The 24,214-nt window shown below is 43.3% G+C and overlaps 1 protein-coding gene across 1 annotated transcript in view; it reads left to right on the forward strand.

Annotated features, from left to right (window-relative positions):
- The first annotated feature begins 10,611 nt into the window (after positions 1 to 10,611).
- The window catches only part of LOC120995811 (ileal sodium/bile acid cotransporter-like), a 36,903-nt gene continuing 23,300 nt past the window's right edge, over positions 10,612 to 24,214 (forward strand). Inside the window, exons 1-2 of the mRNA XM_040425243.1 lie at positions 10,612 to 11,179; positions 21,552 to 21,670. Coding sequence (XP_040281177.1) covers positions 10,776 to 11,179; positions 21,552 to 21,670 — 523 coding nt within the window. The 5' untranslated portion in view covers positions 10,612 to 10,775. The remainder of the gene's footprint in view (positions 11,180 to 21,551; positions 21,671 to 24,214) is intronic.

Genomic DNA, 24,214 nt, shown 5'->3' on the forward strand with positions numbered 1-24,214 from the left:
CGCTTCCTGGTCCTTCGGCACTAATGAGCGCTTCCATAATGGAAGCGCTCATTAGTATTCACCGGCCTGCTTTGGGGGGAATCAGCTGGGGGGCACCTGGGGGGACAAAGAATAACATAGGGGGGGCAATTGCCCCCCCTCGCCCCTCTGTAGCGAAGCCACTACTGAGAAGAAAAAGGGGCGCTTCCTGGTATTAAAACGTCATGCATAGCCATAGAATTATTAATCCCAAAACTATAACAAGCTGACTATAACGGGCCATGATTTAGAGGTTACTGTGCTTTGGAATTGTAATGTATTTATGGCATATTGGCAAAAAAAATTTACTAGGCAAACAAATGTACAATTTTCAGCACTACATATGATGAGCAAGTGTCACACATTCTACTACAAGAAGGTTACATTGGAAGGAATGAATATTAACCTGTTTAAATTTTTAACCCTTTAAGGACCCTGAGATTTTCCTTTTTTGCGTTTTCGTTTTTCACTCCCCGCCTTCCCATAGTCCTAGCTTTTTTATTTTTCCATTCACATAGTCTTATGAGGGCTTATTTTTTGCGGGACAAGTTGTACTTTCTAATGGCATCATTTACGGTTGCATACCATATAGTAGGAAGCAGAAAAAACACGATTCTGATAAAGAATTTTTTATTTTTTTTACACTGTACACTATGAGGTAAAATTGACCTGTTATCTTTATTCTCCAGTTCAGTACGGTTACAACGATACCACACTTGTATAATTTTTCTTGCATTTTAATACTGAAAAAAAAATTAAAACCTTTGAGGAAAAAAAATATTTTATAACCGTATTCTGACCCCTATAACTTTTTTGTAGTTATGTGTACAGGGCTGTGTGACGGCTCATTTTTTTGCGGGACGATCTGTTCTTTTCAGTGATACCAATTTGAAGTGTGTGCGACTTTTTGATCAATTTTAATAAAAAAAATTATTGGGTAGTTGAAGTGACAAAAAATGGCAAAGTGGCAGTTTTTTTTTTAATATGTCTTATACCATTAATATTGTTATATTTTAATTGTATGGGAAGCGATATTTTTTTATTGGTTAAGTATTTTTATTTTAACAAAAGGAGGGTGATTTGAACCTTTAGGTTTTTACTTTTTTTTTAAGTCACCTTGGGTGACAATAACTGGCAATAATTAGATTGCTCATTGTGTTCATTGATGGCTATATAGCCATCATTGAACACTTCATTTGCACTATACCAATACAATGCTGACACCTAGTGGCCTGTATTGGTATATTCCTGAAATAGGCACCGAAGCCTTCTTGAGGCTTCAGGCTATTTCAAGGATGTAACAGGTTCCCCGATCTCAGTCGGGGAATGCTGTTACCGGAGCAGAAGCGCACGACTTCCGCTTCCAGACTAGGAAAAGATCCTGAAAAAGTACTTTATAAAGTTATGCAAATTAGCTGTCGCAAGTGTCCAGAGGCAGAGTTACGGCCCAGGCCCCTCAGCTATGTGCCCAGATAACAGCTCCCTTTTCAGTCCTCTGGCCTGCCCTGCCCTCCTCTACTTCCTCTTCCTCCTCCTCTGACTTGGATTCGGAGATCTTGTGCGAGTGCCGGCCACCGCCGACCCCACACATGCACACTGCTCTGCCCACTATGGGCAGAGACACTGATCTTAACAGTGCACATGCGCAGACCCAGTGGTAACAGGTGCTCACATGAGATCTCCAAGCCAGAGGAGGGGAAGGAAGTAGGAGAGGAGGGCGGGCCAGAGGACTGCAAGGGGAACAGTTATCTGGGCACATAGCTGAGTGGCCTGGGCAATTGAGGCCATAACTCTGCCCCTGGGCACTTTTTGCATAACTTTATAAAGTACTTTTTTCAGCATCCCTATGTGGGACAGACACAACAGAGGTACTATTTTAATGGGGGGCAAAAGTTCTATAACACAATCTGAGCGGTCTAAAGCTCTCAGAGTAGGTGACAGATTCCCTTGAAGTCCCTGGGAGATAACCTTTGAAGAGACACATGGCATATGCCAAGGGCCGGCATTAGAAGGGGGAAAAGTGGACAACTGCCCTGGGCCCATTCCCACAATGGCTTCCCTCTATTTAGGTCTTTGAATTTCTCTTATAGCCCCTCTTAGCAGCTGATTATACAGGGCAGAACTTCCCTGAACTTAAGACACAGCATATCAAGTAGGTATGTCTCCTAGTTTCCTGACGACCAGAGGTGTGAGTTAGCTTGATTGTATAAATATGCATGGTTTCAGATAGTGTGTGCATGTGGTATGTGCCTGGAGTGTATGCAGAGTGTGTGTGTGCATGTGTTATGTCTCTGGAGTGTATGTGCAGCAAGCCCCCAAAAGCCGATGCAGAGGATGGAAGTAATGGCCCTGATGAAGTGCTGTGTCACAGTGTCCTACCTCAGGCCGTCGCTCCCTGGGGTTCAGTGCAGTAAAAAGGTGATGTAAAGGAACCAGGCAGAGATTATAGAGCAAAGAACATCTTTATTTTCTAAGTGCAAAAACAAAGAGCAGCACATTCATTAGCAGTTCGTACAAAGTGCAATTCCCAGATAATGGGGTATGGTGGTTGGCAATGTGGTAGAAGATGATACTCAGAAGTTTGCTAGATGACAATGTCTCTCTTGATTCCCTTTCCTACATCTGTACTCTGGCACCTCTGACTGTAAGTGTCCACTGTATGATGCAGGCTTCTTGCAATGCCTGTTCTGAACCATGGTGATAGTGTCTTAACGTGTTTCCCACCACCATGCAGTGGAGTCTTGATAGCTTTATTGCTTGATCACTCTGTGGATACAAATACACCATTGCTTACAAATCTTCTGTAGCATAGGACCCTGCAGTCTCTCTGGGGCAATGCTCTCCTACTAGATAAATTGCCTGGAGGAGCGGGAGATGGATCGCATACTCCCTCACTCCTCTATTTTCTTTTCTACAACTCTCAACTACTCTAATTAGCTCTGCCTCTCCCTTTGCAGGAAGCAGGACCAGCCTACTCCTACCAAGAGGGGAAGAATGGGATGGTAAGTCCTGTTCCCCATTGCCAGATGCTTTGATCCGCTCAAAGGGGAGATGTAGCAGTGGCAGGGATATGGAGCGACTTGGGTGCTGGGGAAAAGGTAAAATACGTATCACTGCCTGTATGTACGGTTAAAATAAGTCTTTATTAGAAACTTGAATAAAAAATAAAAAGGCAGAAAAGGATAAGTGCCAGATTGGGACTGTAAGAAGATTACCACAGTTCCAATGGCACTGTAAATGGCCAGGGCAGTTGGTATGCTGATATATAGTTGCAATACCTATGTGCAAAATAGCACTCTTTGATCTCTGCCCTAGACCACTTCCCACAGAACAAAAATAGTGGTAATCTGAACTGAAAACTCACTGGACCTTATGTTTGTCCTAACGTGAGTACCACTAATAATATTAGTGTCATACGCGATTTGTCTATCCTGGATAAACTCACCAGGTATCGCAACAAAATAGCCGTATGACCACTGGGACTCTACATCAGGTGGGGGCTTAAATGTGTATTGGCCCACTATTAGCCTGACTAAAGATGTGCCAAGAGAGTCAGGGAAAACAGAGACAGTTACAAAAGCCTAGAACCTCATTCAGACTTAGCGCTATTGCGCTAATACACTGTAAATCCCTGCGCTCTTTGTTGCACCCGCAGCATTCCATGTCAGATATAAATGCCCTGCATGCGCTCTACGGGTTTCTGTGCCCCTATCGGCGGGACACTTCTTCAGGAGCACCAGGCACAAAAAGTGTATATTCTGACAGTCATTATACTGGAGTCGGCGGTGAACGCTGCACGTGTGAGTCGCAGCATTATCGGCGCTATGATGGCAGTGAGCGCGCCGCCGACTCCAGCTCATTTAGTAAAAAAGCGCTTGTGATAGGGAGGGTGGGCGCTGTTCAAAGCAGCCAATCAAAGGAGGGGGGCATGTCAGAGAATTACTCGCACGGCCCAGCTCCCGATCGCGCTGCTGAGTTACATCTGATGGAACCAGGCTCCTTGTAAGATTATATGGGGAATCATTAGGCGACTTGTAAAGCCTCATCAGGTTGACTGGAACTACACTGCTCAAAAAAATAAAGGGAACACAAAAATAACACATCCTAGATCTGAATTAATTAAATATTCTTCTGAAATACTTTGTTCTTTACATAGTTCAATGTGCTGACAACAAAATCACACAAAAATTAAAAAATGGAAATCAAATTTTTCAACCCATGGAGGTCTGGATTTGGAGTCACACTCAAAATTAAAGTGGAAAAACACACTACAGGCTGATCTAACTTTGATGTAATGTCCTTAAAACAAGTCAAAATGAGGCTCAGTAGTGTGTGTGGCCTCCACGTGCCTGTATGACCTCCCTAAAACGCTTGTGCATGCTCCTGATGAGGTGGCGGACGGTCTCCTGAGGGATCTCCTCCCAGACCTGGACTAAAGCATCTGCCAACTCCTGGACAGTCTGTGGTGCAACGTGACGTTGGTGGATAGAGTGAGACATGATGTCCCAGATGTGCTCAATTGGATTCAGGTCTGGGGAACGGGCGGGCCAGTCCATAGCATCAATGCCTTCACCTTGCAGGAACTGCTGACACACTCCAGCCACATAAGGTCTAGCATTGTCTTGCATTAGGAGGAACCCAGGGCCAACCGCACCAGCATATGGTCTCACAAGGGGTCTGAGGATCTCATCTCGGTACCTAATGGCAGTCAGGCTACCTCTGGCGAGCACATGGAGGGCTGTGCGGCCCTCCAAAGAAATGCCACCCCACACCATTACTGACCCAATGCCAAACCGGTCATGCTGGAGGATGTTGCAGGCAGTAGAATGTTCTCCACGGTGTCTCCAGACTCTGTCACGTCTGTCACATGTGCTCAGTGTGAACCTGCTTTCATCTGTGAAGAGCACAGGGCGCCAGTGGAGAATTTGACAATCTTGGTGTTCTCTGGCAAATGCCAAACGTCCTGCACGGTGTTGGGCTGTAAGCACAACCCCCACCTGTGGACGTCGGGCCCTCATATCACCCTCATGGAGTCTGTTTCTGACCGTTTGAGCAGACACATGCACATTTGTGGCCAGCTGCAGGTCATTTTGCAGGACTCTGGCAGTGCTCCTCCTGTTCCTCCTTGCACAAAGGCGGAGCTAGCGGTCCTGCTGCTGGGTTGTTGCCCTCCTACGGCCTCCTCCATGTCTCCTGATGTACTGGCCTGTCTCCTGGTAGCGCCTCCATGCTCTGGACACTACGCTGACAGACACAGCAAACCTTCTTGCCACAGCTCGCATTGATGTGCCATCCTGGATAAGCTGCACTACCTGAGCCACTTGTGTGGGTTGTAGACTCCATCTCATGCTACCACTAGAGTGAAAGCACCGCCAGCATTCAAAAGTGACCAAAACATCAGCCAGGAAGCATAGGAACTGAGAAATGGTCTGTGGTCACCACCTGCAGAACCACACCTTTATTGGGGGTGTATTGCTAATTGCCTATAATTTCCACCTGTCGTCTATCCCATTTGCACAACAGCATGTGAAATTGATTGTCATTCAGTGTTGCTTCCTAAGTGGACAGTTTGATTTCACAGAAGTGTGATTGACTTGAAGTTACATTGTGTTGTTTAAGTGTTCCCTTTATTTTTTTGAGCAGTGTATTATGAGTGGCTGATGAACTAAGAGAGGCATCCTACAGAAATCTAAAGTATTAATGCTAGAGCATAACACTAAAAGGCAGAGCTACATTGAGAGTTAATACCATTGAAACTGAGTTTTCAATAAAGCAGACAAAACTGCTACGTTCATTGAAGCCTCTTGGAGTCTCCGTATTCATCCGAAAAATCCATTGGAGCTCCTTTCTCAAAAGTCTGTTGTCCAGATTCCCCCCCCTCGTGGCATCTGCCTGATATGTTCAATACCTTGAAATCTCATCATGTATTAACCTGTATGTACCTCGTTCATATGTCTGGAAATCGGGGTATCCTTATTATTGCGTACATCATTGAGATGCTCCCCTATTCTGCGTCTAAATTCGCGGATCGTTTTTCCAATGTATTGCAACCCGCAGATACATGTCATAAGATATATCACCGCTGTTGTCCTGCAGTTAATGAATGATTTTATCTGGTCTGCTGAGTTGTCGAGCTGCGGAAAGTTCTCCCCAGCTGTATTGATCCGCATGCGACGCATCCACTGCATCTGAAAGTACCTGTTGGTTTTGGGGACAGCCATGTCCGTTGTTGCGGAGGAGAAAGGAAACTGTGAACTATACGATCCCTGATGTTTTTACACCTCCAGTATGTAATCGAGTGTGATTCGCCAACCAATTGCACCAAATCGGGATCTGCGTGTAATATGGCCCGCATCGAAGGTGCCAATTTTTCTAGTTAAATGCTCCTCCGTATTCCTTTCCCTAGGGACCAATAGGGAATTACAGTCAGAGCATCGTGCATAATGGTATGCATTTCTAAGGATAGAATCAGGATAGCCTCGGGCCCTAAATCTCATTCTGAGACCATCGGCCGCATATTTGAAATCAATTGGTTCAGAACAGTTCCTCCTGGCCCTAAGGTATTGTCCCTTAAGTATACCCCTATGCAAAGGGTATGGGTGGCAACTTTCCAATTGTAATAAGCTGTTGGTCGCAATGGATTTCTGGTACATCTTAGTAGTGAGATGTCCATCATTTTGTTTGGTTATGAGTAGTTCAAAGAACGTAATTTGACAGGGATCCACTGTGTAGGTAAAAGTGAGTCCTACATTGTTGTCATTCAATTGTCTGACGAAGGTGTCAAACTGCGATGACCCCCCCTTCCAAAGGATCAAAATGTCGTCAATGTAACCTAGCCATAATTGGACACATGATGACCGTTTATCCAGATTTTCACCAAAGAGACATTCTTTATCCCACCAGCACAGGTATAAGTTTGCAAAAGTCGGGGCACATGGGCTCCCCATGGCAACTCCCCTGAGCTGAAGGAAAATATTACCATTAAAGATGAACACATTGTGTCGCAGGATGAACTCCAGAAGTGTCAGAACCAAGTGATTATGACTGTTACAATGAACTTGTCTTTCTTGAAGGAAGTACTGTATAGCTTGAATCCCCAAATCATGGGGTATAGAACTATACAGAGATTCACATCAAGACTTGCTAGTAGTACATCATCCTCTAGGACAATACCATTCACCCTCTGAAGGATGTCCATCATGTCGAGTAAATAGGAAGGCAGCGCCTTCACAAATGGACGTGAGATCGTGTCCACATATACACTGATGTTCTGTGTGCCTTACAAGCTGAAGGGCTGAACTGGCTGAGACCATTGTGGGTCTGCTATTGTTGCAGTGGATGCATGGTATGCAATTATGTCACCCAGGGTCGTGGATTCACGAGTAATGTCACTCAGAAACAGTATTACATCAGACAATTTATCAACTGTCGAACAAAAGGTGTCATATATAAAGCCACGTGTATATGCGGCCTTGATTTTGTGGGTAAGACTACCTGCAAACTCAGAAGGCGTGTGGGTAAACACGTGGGAGACATGCAACATTATAGAGATACTCCCTTGGCAAAGCATGGTGCGAGTCACCACGGGATAGAAGAGTTCTACAGCGCGAGGCATGGTGGATTTTTGAACTGAGAACTGTACAACCTGGGGGGCTCAATGAGCAGCTATCATATGGCTGCTTCATTTAGCCTGAGTTCGATCTGGCTTCTCTGACTCCTCTTTCTCAGTCCGATGGCGAGTCTACTGTTACTGAGCCTTAATTGATTGCTCCTCCTATTGTACTACCCCTATGGCCGGCTGGCGTGGGGGCTATGGAGTGGGGTTATAGATCTGAGCTGCTTTGGCCTGATAGTTGCTTTTCGTTAGCTGTGGGAATTTACTCCTGAATTATTGGGATCTCAGAGGTTTGTTTACTCCTTCTGTTGGTTAGCTTTGGTTTGGAGATATACAGGAGTTGCTGATTTTCTTTATGACATCCAAAATGCCCTACAGCGCGCTATCTGCATTCACAATAAACAGTAGTTAATCTATTACTATTTAGTATATGCTTTACGATAAATAGTGGAGAGGAGAGGCACTGTCATCCCGCAGTTATTGTCCCCTCCTCCTTTGCTCCAATACCTGCTTCCGTTGGTGGGATACAAGAGGGGAGGGACACACTCCCTCCCTGACGTCACTCCCCTTGGGTCACATGGCATGCGCATCATCGAGCCTCACACATGATCGGGAGGCGCGGCGGTCATGTGATCCACTGGGGGAGGTGGCGGTTTGTTTCTGCGCGTCACCGGGCTACACACATGACCCGGTCACGTGGCAGACAGCTGACCGCTGAGGGAGGCGTGCCGGCGTTCTTTAAAAGGTGCCACTTTACATGTGGCAATGTTGCTGCCACAAGCCAGAACACAGCCGCATCCGTGTGGACCGATACATGGGGGCTAAGATAAGTACTGAGACTTATGTAATTGAATGCATCATTCTATTGGGGTTCACTTTCCCCATTGCATCTGATTGTTGTATTGTGACCCAGTGGAAAGAGGTGGTTTTGAGTTTGGGTGTGCGGTCACCAGCACAACCCAACAAAGAGACTACCACCTCAGAAACTGGGATCATTACCAACAGGTCCCCTGATGAGTTGGACTAATGTCCAACGAAACACATTGGAACAATTACTAGGACCAAAAGAATGACATATTGGTATTGTAACAGGGCCCTCCACCACAGTGTGACAAAGCTGGGCAGTCTCCATTGCTGCGCAGGAACAGGGAGGGCTTAATAGGTGTCCATGGGCAACTGTGGGATATTTCTGTGGATAGTGCAACTGTCACTCCAAGGTACATCCATTGTAGGGAGAGACTAGTTGTCAGAGACCCAGTATTAGTCTCCCCATATTCCTAGCTCTTGGTTACCGTTGGTGCAGCGAATGGTGTTTATCATATACATTTAGGGATTTAATCGTTAATTATTAAAAGTTACGTTTTAAGGTATCTATTAAGTATTGTATATTTTGTGGAACTTTACGGTACCGTTTTCATTTAGGCAGTGATCAATGTGCAATTTGGTTGTGTTACAAGCTGATTTTCCGGTAGGACCTTATAGCATTCCTTGTCCTTGAGCAGGTACTTTGTGATGTAATGGGGCTTGTCCAAGACTACTATGTTCCCCACCTTATCTGAGGGCTTTATAACAATGGTATCGTCCCTTTCCAAGGACAAAAGCCCATCCAGCCCATTTTTATTCAAGTTTCTAATAAATATTCATTTTAACCGTACATACAGGCAGTGATACGTTTGAATCCAGTACGGTCTAATGACCTATAGTTTTTTCAGTGAACTCTGAAAAGGTAAAATACCCCTATTAAAATATAACTTTTACTAATACCATTAAAAAGCCCACATTATTTTCACAATTTTTAATAATTATGTATCATATATATATATTTGGCACCAGAATATTGATGCGAGTCACACTTAAATAGCAGGGGTGTATATGTATATATATATATATATATATATATATATATATTACATAATAGTAAACCTCTAAGAATTGAAAGCAGTGATTTCTTTTGGGGGGAAAAAATTAAGATTTTTTTCCATTGAAAATACGCTTTTCAATGAAAAAATAAATAAATAAATCTACCCCATATGTTTGATATTGCCGCATCCGTAACGACCCGGACTACATAAATATCATGTAAATTATCCCCTGCAGTGAGTGAACGCCATAAAAAAAAAGACAGAATTGCTCATTTATTCTTAGTTGCCACTAAATTTTTTTAATAACAAGCGATAAAAAAGCGCTATTTACTCCAAGATTATAACAATGAAAAATGCACGTCGCCCCGCAAAAATTAAGCCCTCACACAACTCCATAGAAACAAAAATAAAAAAGTTATGGTCTTGGGAAGCGGCAATGCAAAAACATTTTTTTCTTTAAAAAAAAGAGGTTTTATTGCAAAAAAGTAGTAAAACAAAAGAAAATATATATGTATTTGGTATCACTGTAATCATAGCGACCCGGAGAATAAAGATATTATTTTATTTATACCGAAAAATTAACGCCATAAAATTTATAACAAAAACGCAGTGGCAGTATTGCTGTTTTTCCAATCTCCCTCCCAGAAAGAGTTAATAAAAGTTAATCAGAATGTTATGTGTACCCCAAAATGGCACCATTAAAAACTTCAACTTGTCCTGCAAAAAACAAGTCCTCATAAAGCTATATAGACTAAAAATAGAAAAGTTATAGCTCTTGGAACATGAAGATTAAAAAAGGAAGAAAAAAGCTTGGTGAGTAAGGCCCTAAACAGGCTGGTCACTAAGGGGTTAAAGAATTCCACTGGAAAAATCCTCCATGGAATCCACAGTAAAAATGTCTAACCTGATGTGCATTGTCATTTGTGTAATTTATCAAGTAAAACATTATGCAAATTGAATTCGTTTTGACAAAATATTAGCTTGAAGTTTACCCATCTAAATGGCACACCTCTGGTAACCAGCCAAAGGTTTCATCAATAATTAAGCTTGAAGTTTCTTGTAAAATTTGACACTAAATATATCTCAAGAACCTTACCCCTTAACTCTGGTATTTCCTGTTCTTCCTGATGTACCATGGAATGCTAACCTCATAATTCATTTTTGTCACTTTTTATTAGATTTTAAATGTATATATATACAGCAAAACCTTGCTCACAATTTAGATATTATGCAGCAGCAGTTGAGTAGTTTCCTGTTTAATAGGTGAAGACCGAAGACAAATGGATCTCAATCTCCTAAAATCAGGCGATAACAATTTTTCAGTTTGTCCGGCAACTGCCACCATTTGCAATGGCACAAGCTGTCTATTGCCCCCCGACAACTTTAATAAGATCCTTAACACTGTCTTGACTACAACGATCACAATATTGTTGGCTCTTGTCATGTTCTCCCTGGGCTGCAGTGTGAATTTCAAGAAGTTTTGGGGCCACATTAGGTGGCCTTGGGGTATAATAGTAGGTTTTCTTTGTCAGTTTGGAATCATGCCAGTTGCTGGTTTTGTGCTAGCACTTGTATTTAATGTCCATCCACTTCAAGCTATTGTTGTTCTTATTATGGGATGTTGTCCAGGAGGCACTGGTTCCAACATTTTGACCTACTGGGTGGATGGGGACATGGATTTAAGGTAAGATTGCAAATTATATATTCATCTTATATATGTAATGACTTCTGTTTTCTGTATCATTTTTGCTTACTTTTCTTTTTAATTACAAATGTAGTATTGAAAACTAAGATCAGACATGTAGGATTTTAACCTCCATTATCTGACTGTTTTCCCCCAGATAAGTCATATGAGTAGTAAGTAGTATGTCTGACAGTTGCTTCTTTCCATCCTTCTACTGAAAAAACTACTAGTGTGGGGAATCAAGGCTTCTACAGTTATATAGGTTGAAAAAGGACACAAGTCAATCAAGTTCAACCTTTCTCAGATCAATTATATGACGTTCATTGTTAGATTGATTATAACCATTAGTGCAGTTTGCTATTAAGTAAGCATCTAGCCCTTTTTTAAATGCTGACAAAGTATCTTCCATTACTACCTCTTGGGGTAAGGCATTTCATAGCTTGACTACTCTTACTGTAAAGAACCCTTTCCTGTATTGAGTGTAAGGCCTGTTTCACACTTGCTTTGTGAATTCCGATTTTGAGATCCGACAGAAGATCTCAAAACCGGAATTAAACTGATCCGTTTTGATTTTGCACATCAGGATGCATCCGTTGCAGTTGTGTGAAACCAAAACGGAACAAAAACGGACTGGTCACTAAATACATTGAAAGTGAATAGGTGTCGGATCAGTTTTTTTTAGGCTCCCATCCGACAACATTGACTTAGTTTTCTTTTTGGTGCCGGATCCGTTTTTATGACCAGACACAAAACGGGATGCTGCCAGAACAAAGACATCCTGATGCATCCTGAACGGATTTCTTTCCATTAAGAATGCATGAGGACTAAACTGAAAAAAAATTTCCGGTATTGAGATCTTCTGCCGGATCTCAATACCGGAAAACAACAACGCAAGTGTGAAACCGGCCTAAATCATCTTATCTCCACAAGTAAAGAATATCCCCTGGTCCTCGGTAGATTTTGGAATGAATGAATCATGTCCCATTTCTTTGTTTTGACCACACATGTATTTGTACATGTAAATGAGATCACCTCTTTTTCCAAGCTAAACAAGCCCAATTTTTTAAGCCCCTCATTATAAGAGAGACATCCTAAACCAATTAATAACCTGGTGGACCTTCCCTAAACCCTCTCTAGCTCTCCTATATCTTTTGTTAGTATATGGAGCCCAAAACGTAATGCCATATTCAAGATGTGGTTTAACAAGGGATTTATAAAAGGGTGATATTACATTGTGATCACAAGGTTTTCTCTCTCTTTTTCTACACCCTAAAATCATATTTTAGCTGCTGTCTGACATTGAGTACTGCTTAGTTTACTTGTTACCAGAATACCCAAATCCTTCTCTTGTTCTGTTGTTCCCAGTTTTATTCCATTTAAAAGCAAGGTTTATTTTTACTAAATACAATCATATCAAATAGTGAAAAAACGTAAATATACTGTATTTTTTGCCCCATAAGACGTATACTAATGCGAATACTAATGAGCCACTTCCATTATGGAAGCGCTCATTAAAACCGGAGGACCGGAAAGCGGTGAAGGCTTTGTACTCACAACTTCCTGGTCCTCGGCTGTCGGCTGTGCAGTGGCTGCGCACAGCGTGAGGCGCTCTGTGACGTCACGCTGTGCGCAGCCTTAACGGCACAGCCGACAGCAGGAGGATGCAGATCGCGCTGGAGTAGAGGAATGGCGGCGTCCAGGAGCAGGAGAGGTAAGTGTTTTTATTTATTTTATATTTATGAGGCTGATGGACACTTCTGGGGGCTGGTGAGAGGCACTGGGGGCTGATGGAGAGGCTGCTGGGGGCTGATGAGAAGCTACTGGGGGCTGATGAGAAGCTACTGGGGGCTGATGAGAGGCTACTGGGGGCTGCTATAAGGCTACTGGGGGCTGCTATAAGGCTACTGAGGGCTTCTATAAGGCTACTGGGGCTGCTATAAGGCTACTGGGGGCTGCTATGAGGCTAATGGGGGCTGCTATAATGCTACTGGGGGCTGCTATAATGCTACTGGGGGCTGCTAAGAGGTTACTGGAGGCTGGTATGAGGCTACTGGGGCTGCTATGAGGCTACTGGGGGCTGATATGAGGCTACTGGGGGCTGAAGAGAGGCATGGGGCTCTTATCTGAGGTCTGATTGGGGGTCATTCATATTGGGGTCTGAGCTTAGGTCTAATTGACGGTCTGATCTGAGGTCTTATTGAGATCTTATTAACATTGGGGATCCTATTGGGGCTGTTAGCTGAGGTCTGAATAACATTGGGGGTCTGACCTGAGGTATAATGTAAAATATTTTTTTCTTATTGTCCCCCTCTAAAACCTAGGTGCGTTTTATGGGCAGGTGCGTCTTATAGGGTGAAAATATAATAAAATAATAAAAATTTTATAGGTTTTTTTTGTTTGCATTTTTTATTGCAATAATCTTTTTGTGAAAATGTAAACCCCAAATTGAGATCACTGTGGCCAGTGGTGCAGAGTAGACTAATTTTTTTTACACATTGATTCCTATATACCTACACTCTTTGGATGTACTGTGTGCATTAAGGTCTGTAGAAATTTCTTCATGGATATGTGTATTTAAAAGGGTGGTCAGTTTTGGACATCTAGATTTAAGTAGTATCCTTTTTAAATGGGGATTTCCTGATGGGGCCCTTGTAATAAACTTTGCTGCTGTGGAGAAGCTGGGCAGCTGATAATTTCTCTTGAAAAAATGCATATATTCATAGCAGTCAATGGACACACAATTAATGCAAGGATACCAGCAATCCCCCAGAGTGATCCATCCTGCAGCTATTCTTCACTACATCTAAAGGCCTATTCACACATCTGTAGTAAAAATCATTCCCGTTGCAGCTGAGATACAAGGATAAATTTTAGTATGGCAATGAGGTCTATATGTCCATGGCGATTGCTTCAGGCAATTGTCTCCAGTGGATTCCAAGTCTGTGCTAATTGAGAGATGACCCAAGATATGACCTGCTCTGAATTTCTTGGCATGGACAAGAAACGTTGGAATAACACCTCTTACTTCTATGGGTCCCTCTGTTGTGCACAGGGAAAGCTTGCAGACAAAATGTGAATAGATCCTTATAGAGGTGGATTCCTGACTATGCAAAAAGAATAACCCTGTTAAAACCCCTTATGGAACTTCAGCGTGTCCCCATGATCTCAGCTCATGAATCACAGAAGGTATACTGTATACAGTATATTCCTTACTTCTAATATTAAAGTGTGCTCAGGAATAGGGAATACACATGAATTAACTGCCAGAATAGTAGGCACAGCAGCTGCCATGGGGCCCAGCAATTAAAGGTGGGAACATCTCCATTATTTAAGTTTTACACAATAATATCATTTTTGAAACAAAAAAAAAATCATGTTTCAGTGTCTCCATAGTCTGAGAGTCATATATTTTTTTTTTTTGGGCGATTATCTTAGGTAGAGTATCATTTTTGTGGGATGAGATGATGATTTGATTGGAACTATTTTGGGGGCCATATGACTTTTTGATCGCTTGCTATTACACTTTTTGTGATGTAAGGTGAGAAAAAATGGCTTTTTTACACCGTTTTATTTTATCATTTTTACTGTGTTCATCTGAGGGATTAGGTCATGTGGTATTTTCATAGAGCAGATTGTTACGGAGGTGATGATACCTAATATGTCAACTTTTTTTTTTTTTTTACATTTAAGGCTACTTTCACACCTGCGTTTAGGTGCGGATCCGTCTGGTATCTACACAGACGGATCCGCACCTATAATGCAAACGCTTGTATCCGTTCAGAATGGATCCGTTTGCATTACCATGAACAAAAAAAAATGCAAACGGATCCGTTTTGACTTACATTGAAAGTCAATGGGAGGCGGATCCGTTTTTTAAATTGCACCATATTGTGTCAGTAAAAACGGATCCATCCCCATTGAATTACATTGTAAGTCAGGACGGATCCGTTTGGCTGAGTTTCGTCAGACGAACATCAAAACGCTGCAAGCAGCGTTTTGGTGTCCGCCTCCAGAGCGGAATGGAGGCTAAACGGAGGCAAACTGATGCATTCTGAACGGATCCTTATCCATTCAGAATGCATTGGGGCTGAACTGATCCGTTTTGGGCCGCTTGTGAGAGCCTTGAAACAGATCTCACAGGCGGACCCAGAAACGCCAGTGTGAAAGTAGCCTACAGCTCTACAGCTCAATTCCTCATGATTTGGGCTGTAGAGTGGTCCTCACGTTCCTTCAGCAAAGAGGCGAGCACTGCAGGAACCACAATACTTTTGTAATGGAACTTTTGGGTTTCATTCTCAAGCACAATGTGTTTTTGCTTGATGGGTGGATCTTCCACCAGCTTAGGGGGGTCGCAATGGACAGTCCCTGTTCCCCGACTTTTGCGAACCTCTACCTGGGCTGGTGGGAGAGGGAGGTGGTATTCTCTGAGGACATGGAGCAATTCACATCTGTCATCCCCCTCTGGATCAGATACATCGATGATGTGCTGGTCCTGTGGGGGGGGGGGGGTGATAGGGTCTTGTTCCAGGAGTTTGTTGCAGCCCTGAATATCAATGCACTAGGGCTATTTTTTACGTCATTTCAACTTCATTTCCTTCTTGGATCTCACCATTTCACTTGATGCTGGTGGTCGCATCAGTACTAATGTATTTAGGAAGCCCACAGCTACTAACAACTTGCTGAAATGGGAGAGTGGGCACCCGTTGGCCCTCAAAAGAGGGATCCCAAAGGGACAATACTTAAGGGTGAGGAGGAATTGTTCTCAACTTAGTGACTTCAGGGTGGCTGCGAGAGACCTTCAACAGAGGTTCCGGCGTTGCGGTTATCCCCAGCGATGCCTGAGACAGGCGTATCAACATTCATTAAGCACCAACAGGGACCTTCTGTTATACCCTAAAAAGAGGGATATCGGTGATATCATTGTCAGAATTATTGGCACGTATGACAGTGCCCATGAGGCTGTACGCCAAGTCCTCTCTGAACACTGGGATATACTTAAATCTGATCCCGATATTGGCAAAGTGATCCCACCCAGACCCTCTGTCACCTATCGGCGTAGCAACAACTTACGAGATATGTTGACACACAGTCTATATGTAAGCCCTAAACCACAGTCTTGGTTGCGTAATCCACTCACAGGGACATTTCCCTGTGGATCCTGCAAATTCTGTGGGTTTATAGACAAGACCAAGAGTTTTGCCAGCAGCACTTTAGACAAGACCTTTTTTATTAGGTCATTTTACAACTGCAAGTCGATTGGTGTTATCTACCTGATGCCATGCGTGTGTGGCATCAAATATGTTGGCAAAACCATTATGGAGCTCAGGCGACGCATTGGGGAGCATGTTTTGGACATTACGAACCTAAAGGACACCCCTATTGCACGCCATGTATCGGATTTTCACAGTGGAAGAACGTCATCGGTTAAATTTCTGGTGATTGATTCTGTGAAGATGTCATCAAGGGGCGGTAACTGTGACCGCATCCTGCTACAAATACCATCAAACCGTCTGGCCTCAATGATGCCATCTCGTTTGTGCCCTTTATATGAATTTACACTGGCTTTGTTGAGTCCTATGTTATTCATGTATTAAACATCAGGGGTACTATTGGATATACTTGGGCTCCCTAGTATACAGCTGTGTGTCAGCACTCTTTCTTAGGTTCCTCGATTTTGGTCTTATTCCACTGTCTACAGATGGTAATGTTTAGGTTTTGATGTTGCGATGGCATGCTCATACAGTGCCGCCATGAATTTCTCTGTCTTTAATGCGGCGCATTGCGCTTTCCCCGGGACTGATGTAGCTCCTCCCGCTGTTCAGCCATTGGTTGTTCCTGTACCGAGCCTCCTGGCCGGATTGGCTGTCACGCGGGGGGGCATGTCTAGCGGGGCGGGGTTTCACCCTTTAAATTGCGGCGTTCTGTGAGCTGCTTTGCGGCCATTACAGCGCTGATTTGTTTGCACACCAGCACGCTGCCCCTCAACCTAGAGGTGGTCAGCTTAGGTAGGAGCGTAGATCATAGTGACAATACCGTACCTCACACTAGAGGAACTCGGTGTCAGGCAGGTCACCCTACCGCTGCCTTGTGTTCATAGCCTCGGTCAAACATCTATATCAGAGGTTTTGGGCTTCATTATTTGTGGTGCATGTTGCTCCTGATGAAATGCATGTTCAATGCATGGAAACGCGTAGAGCATTTACCACTGAGGACAGTGTCAGGGTAATCGGTGCTCCAAGTACAACAAACGGAGGCAAGGGTTTTGCCCTGCCACAGTCCTGCACCTGTACTATGTCTGCGCGCTGACATTCACTGTTAGGAGTGATACCTGGTGTCTACTTGGTACCAGATATCCACCTATATAGTACCTCACCCAGGTCACACACCTAGGACCCTGTGGTGTTTTGGCCCCCCTAAGTGTTGGTGGGTTTTAGTTTGTGGGATCCACCCTTCATTTATCCCGATATGGCCCCACTGCCATCTATGTGGTTATTATGAGGGTGGTCCCATAAATCAGTGACGATTTAAGTTGCTGCTTTGTGCAGTTTGGGTAGATACCCCTATATTTTATTGAGACAATTTAATAAAGTATTTGTTATTTTGTTTTAGCGTCCTATCCCCACATATATTTATTTGAAAGTAGCCTAACACAAATAAATCATGTTTTAGTGTCTCCATAGTCTGAGAGCCATATTTATTTTTATTTTTTGGGCAATTGTCTTAGGTAGGGGCTAATTTTTTTGCAGGATGAGGTGACGGTTAGATTGGTAATATTTTTAGGGGCATATGCCTTTTTGATCGCTTGGTGTTGCACTTTTAGTGATGTAAGGTGACCCAAAAAAAATTTTTTAGCACAGATTTTTTTTATTTTTTTTTATGGTATTCACTGGAGGTCATGTGATATTTTTATAGAGTCGGTCGATACGGACGCGGTGATACCTAATATGTCTACTTTTCTTTTTTTCCCAATTTTTTTTAAAAAACATTACTTTATTTTGGGAAAGGGATGCTTTATTTTTATTTTTTTACTTTAAACTTTACATTTTTTTGTCAAACTTTATTTCAACTTACTTCTGTATTGTAATGTATTGGCTATAAGTGTATTACACAATGTAATACACTTAAAGCTTTCTGCCTGTGAGATCCAGGGGGCTGGATCTCACAGGCTGTCATGGAAGGCAGCCACGATGCCTATGGCAGGCATCGGGCTGCCTTCCCGGCCATCGGTTCCCCGTCACAGTAGCGTGGGGACCCGATGGCCACCCCACCACCCGGCAGGATCCCGCACGTGCTGCGGTCAGTGCTGTACGCGGCAGTGCGAGGGTTAATGCGCCAGCATCTGTATTTTTACCGATGCCGGCGCATACAGCAGTGGTCTGGCTATCAGTGACTGCCAGACCTCTGCCGTTGATCGGGCGGGTGCAGGAGCTGCAGGGCCACCATCAGGGGGGTAAAGCCGATACCCCAGTAAGGGGCCCGGACCCAGGGGGGGCCCGGCCGGTCCCGAGCCTTTTTTTTTTTCTGTGTGTCAATTAACTTTAAATCAGCGCTCATATCTTTACTATCTTACACTGACTCAGCTCCGGTAACAGGCAGTGCGGGCGGCGCTCACTCACTGACGTCACGCGCCTGCCTTGAGCTGTGTTAGGGGCCCCAAAATTTCTGATGGCAGCCCTGAGGAGCTGTACATGTACGGCGCTGGTCCTTAAGGGGTTAAATACCTGAAAACAAAGTGATTTATTTGCTAAAAGAACTGTGAAGGAATATTTTGCACTGAATGTGATCCAGGTTAGGAGTAAATGATTTACATAGTTAATCTTACAACTGAGAACCATTAACAGACTGTTTCTTGCATTTGCCAATTTTCCTTTTGCGTTTTTACAGTTTTTGACTGATTCAGTTCCTTGGCCAGAGAACAAATCCAGCTTTCTGAGACTTAAAGGGGTTGTCTCACTTTAGCAAATGCCATATCAGGTAGAGAAAGTTAATACAAGTCACTTACTAATGTAGTGTGATTATCCACCATTACATTATATACTGCTTATTTTCAGGCGTTACGACCGACCTGCAATCTAGCAACAGTGGCCGTACTTGGACACTCTAGGAAAGGGCGCTGGCCTATGCGCACTCCCGCAGTCCCGGTGCCTTTTTCTATAGTGTTCAAGCACGGCCATCGCTGCTGGATTGCAGGGTGGTCATAACCAGGGAAACGAGTAGTGTATAATGCAATTGAAAAATGAATCAAGTCAGCAACGGAGACAATATGGACAACCACAATACATTAGGAAGCACCTGTATTAACTTTGTCTACATGATAAATGCAATTTGCTGAAGGGAGACAACTCCTTTAAATACTGATGACTTATCCTCTGTATCAATCATCAGTATCTGAATGGTGGGAGTCAGATACTCCGCTGCCTTCTCTCAGCTTTTCCTAGGCCAAGTGATGACACGTTCATCTGTCACATGTCCTAGGTGTAGCTCAGCCCTATTGAAGTGAATGTTGCTGAGATGCGATACCAAGCACAGCCGCTATACAATGTACGGTGCAGCGCTTGGTGAGCAACGGTGCCTTCTCAAAAAGCTGATCGGCGGGGTCCAGGATGTTGGACCCCCACTGATCAGATACTGATGACCTTCATCAGTATTTAAATCCCAGAAAACCCTTTTAAGCATTTTAGAGACAAGTCCTTATCAACACAAATATCCCTTTAGCTGATATGAGATAAGACTTGAGATAAATCCATTTCACCTTATCTACTGCATACATTTATATATGGTCATATCTCAGCAGACTCTTCAGACCAGATGTGGAGATAAGCGAGCAGGAAGCTTTTCTTTTTTTTTATCTGTTGTCAATCTTGTTTTGCACCTACATATGCCACCAGAAAGTTGTGAAGTTTTCTTAGGTCCCTATTAGACTGTACTATTTTCAGGCCAACTATCAGGAACAAGCGTTCATAGGAATTCTCGTTCTCGATAACTAATGAACAAGCAAACACTCGTTTGTTGGCCGATTGCCATTTTTTATCCGGATGAAAGATGCCAGATTATCGGCAGCACATTTCCATATGTAATCAGTGATGTGCTGCCGATAACCATAAGAAATGAATGAGGGAGGCATGACTGCGTTACCAATCATTCCTCCCACATTCAGTGTAATGAGGCCAGTGGAAACAAGTGAAGATGGATGTATTATCGGGCAGTTTACTACAGGCCGAACTCTAATATGGCCATTTCCAAAACCTTTTCCCCCTTTCTACCACAGTGATACAGGGTTATAGTTGAAGCAGAAAAGTTGCCAATGAACAGTATACAATAAAAATCCATATACCATTTTGAAAAGGTATTCAAACACAAGAAAAATCAATATATTTTACCTCGATATATGTGAATCATTATGTCTGCTCTAACATAACCTGATCAATAAGTGGATAATGTCACGAAAGAATGATGTCTCATTGCAACGTATAAAATGTCAAAATTCACCTGGGGCCCGAGGTTCACACAGAATTCTGTCAATGGATCATAGTTACAGGAGAACATGGCTGTATATGCATGTCCATGCAGACATTCAGTGGTCCCATGACGAAACCGCCTATAATAAGCAGACACAGTGCCCCTATGGCAGACCCAACTACTTCCCCAATAGCAGTGCCAGACAAATGCCTCCTCAAAGTCAGTGTCATAGGAATGAATGGAGAAACCTACTTCCTGTCCCTACATAAGACGCGGTGGCAGTAGGTGGTCACATGACACAGCTGATAACAAAGTGAATAACTCAGTCACAGGTAAAAAGATTACTTTTACTACAATTTACATCATTTACCTTTTACTACAATTTACATCATTTACCTTTTGTGGGGGTGCTACTTTAATAGGGCTTGTATGAGTTGACAGAGTTTGATGCACAGTGCAAGTCACCTGCCACCTTAACAGTGTGACGCTGCACTACCTTAGGTCAGCAGCCTGGACTGGCACCTGAGCGGCATGTTACTGACAGGCAACTTCCTGCCCCTGCTGACTGTTCACCAAAACACCAATGCTGTAATGACGGCAGTCAGAAGACCACTGTCATGGTTAGAGGACATGATCTCTGTGACACAGTCTCCAGTCTGTCCAGGACTGCCCAGGCGGTGGCTTTAACCCCCTTGTATATAGTTAGGCTGCTCGGTTAATTTTTTAACTGTATGTAACTCAGTAAACTAAGTTAACTTCCTCTGGTCATACAGTAGGTTTTAGGGGACAACTATAGTAATGTGAATCAAATGGGCTTTCTTTTCACAAAATGCTCTAATTTCCAAAGTTATAACATTTTACTTGGTGTTTCAGTCATGCCAATTTTACCTAATATACATTTTCTTCTTTGCAGCTTGAGCATGACCACCTGTTCCACTTTATTTGCCCTTGGTATGATGCCTTTGTGTCTGTATATATACACCAAAAAATGGGTTGATTCCAATGCCATTGTTATACCATACGATAGTATAGGTAAGTAAGAACACAAATACCTCCTTCTTGGCCATGTTGCCGAGATCTTCTTTTGATAATATAATGGATAACTAAACCTATTAGGCTCAGTGAATACTTCCTTGAGAGGCCAATTATGGGGCCGTTAAAGGGGTTGTGCCACGTTTTTAAAGTGCTTTTGAATCAATTTTAGCATATGTTACCGCTGCAGCATTATGCATAAAGCAATCTTTAGTTTCTTTAGGCTACTTTCACACTAGCGTTTTGGCTTTCCGTTTCTGAGATCCGTTCAGGGCTCTCACAAGCGGTCCAAAACGGATCAGCTTTTCCCTAATGCATTCTGAATGGAAAAGGATCCGCTCAGAATGCATCATTTTGCCACCGTTCAGTCATCATTCCGCTCTGGAGGGGGACACCAAAACGCTGCCTACAGCGTTTTTCTGTCCGTCATGTGGTGAAGAGCAAGACGGATCCGTCCTGACACACAATGTAAGTCAATGGGGAAGGATCCGTTTTCTCTGACACAATAGAAAACGGATCCATCCCCTATTGACTTTCAATGGTGTTCATGACGAATCCGTCATGGCTATAGAAGACATAATACAACAGGATCCGTTCATGACAGATGCATGCGGTTGTATTATTGTAACGGAAGCTTTTTTGCAGATCCATGATGGATCAGCAAAAAAAGCTAATATGAAAGTAGCCTTACATAAAACTGTTTTCCTTGAGATTTTCCCTTAGTTACAGCTGTTTTGAACCCTTCAATATAAGGATCTTCTCAAGATGGCTCTTGTGCCAGTTCTCTGAGGCCTAAACTTCCTTCCCTCACTTCCCATACACACTTGCTGTAGCCAACAGCTTCCTGCCAGCCAATCAGATCGGATTACTGAGAGACACGCCTCCTCACTCTGAAGCCTAATGCAGGCATGCAATGGCCCTCTGTATTCTGTTTATACTAAAGGGAAGACAGACAAGCCATAGCAACAGTATTTTAAGGGACCAGTGGAAAGGGACAGGGGACATTAATGAAAGCTGTTATTATAAGGTAATTAGATTGGCAATAATTGACACACTAATTCAGATATACATGCTTAGCTCTAATATACTAGCAAATAAAAAAATATGACAGATACACTTTAAGTTATCCCCTCTGCACAGCATACAGGATAACTAGCTGATTGCTGGGGATCGGACCCTCATCGATCATGCGAACGCAATGCTGCTCCATTAATTCTCTATGGGAGCTCCATAGGTAATCATGTACATTTAACCTCCCATAGAGAATAAATGGAGCAGCAGTGCGCATACACGACTTGCTGCTCCATCCTAACGAGATCTCATTCTCCTGATTGGTAGGGGTCCCAGTGGTCGGACCCTGCAGCGATCAGCTAGTTATCCTCTATCCTGTGGGTAGGGGATAACCTAAAAAATTGGCAAAACCCCCGCAAGAAAGAACCTTCAAAAACTGATCCTTTTTGGATGATCACCAATTTCCATGATCACTTTGGAAAAAAGGGTACCATGGAGCCACTAAGGTGATCCCTCTCTCTTCCACTCTGTTTTACAAACAGCATGCAATTCTTAATGCTGCCCGCTCGGATGTTTGAACCAAGTGTTAAAGGGGTTGTCCAGGATTGGGAAGATTGGTGTGTGTGGACAACAGTGCCCTAAATTTTACACTCATGCCTCTCCTATCTTTACCAGACAATTCTTATGCCACTTTTGCCATTGAGAAAATCCCAGCTGGAAGTGCAGTTTTTCTTACAGTCAGTGACGTACCGGGTCCCTTTCTGCCGAGCGAAGCCTCTTCTTCCGCCCAGCAGTGAGCCCGGTTACGTCACCGGCACTGATGGGCGGGCTTTAGCGCTGCCCTAGCCTGTAAAATGGCTATGGCAGAGCAAAAGCTCGCCCATCATAGCCGGTGACGTCACGGAACACACTGCTGGGCGGAATCCTCCGCCCAGCAGTGTGTTATGGTAAACAAAAGAGCCCTTGCCCTGCGCGATCCTGCTCAGGGCAAGGGAGACCATCGGAGCATAAAATGCTATGATGCTAACATCAGGGGGGCTGCCTGGATGAAATTATGGGTATGTCCGGGTTCAGCTCTGAACCCAGACAACCCCTTTAAGCAACTTTTAATCTTTTTCCTTCTCACTGCAAGTAAAATACAGTATGTCTGTATTTGTGGTTATTGTGGTCGTGTCGGGTTTTGCTTTATTTTTAAAGAAAGAATTCTAGGAAACCGGGGTGCTTAAACCCAACATCATGGAACAACACATTGATCTTTACTAGTACCTAAATCTGGCCTTAGTTTTATAATTGTGTAAGTCCCTTAGTCCAGTTTCTGATGTTTGTTTTAGACATAAATAGGTTTGGTCTTAAATAGAGTCACTACCACTATAGAAGGCTATATAACAGGTAGTTGCTCTTTAATTTTTAACTGCTAGTATGTATAAAGCATACCATAAAGGCTTGTTCATACAGTGCAGATTTGGTGCAGCTTCAGTGCAGTATAGCCTAAGCATAAAGTGGGTGAGTGAGCCAAGCATCGTCTAAATGTAT

The sequence above is a fragment of the Bufo bufo genome, chromosome 3, assembly GCF_905171765.1.
Source record: "Bufo bufo chromosome 3, aBufBuf1.1, whole genome shotgun sequence".
Classification (NCBI taxonomy): domain Eukaryota; kingdom Metazoa; phylum Chordata; class Amphibia; order Anura; family Bufonidae; genus Bufo; species Bufo bufo.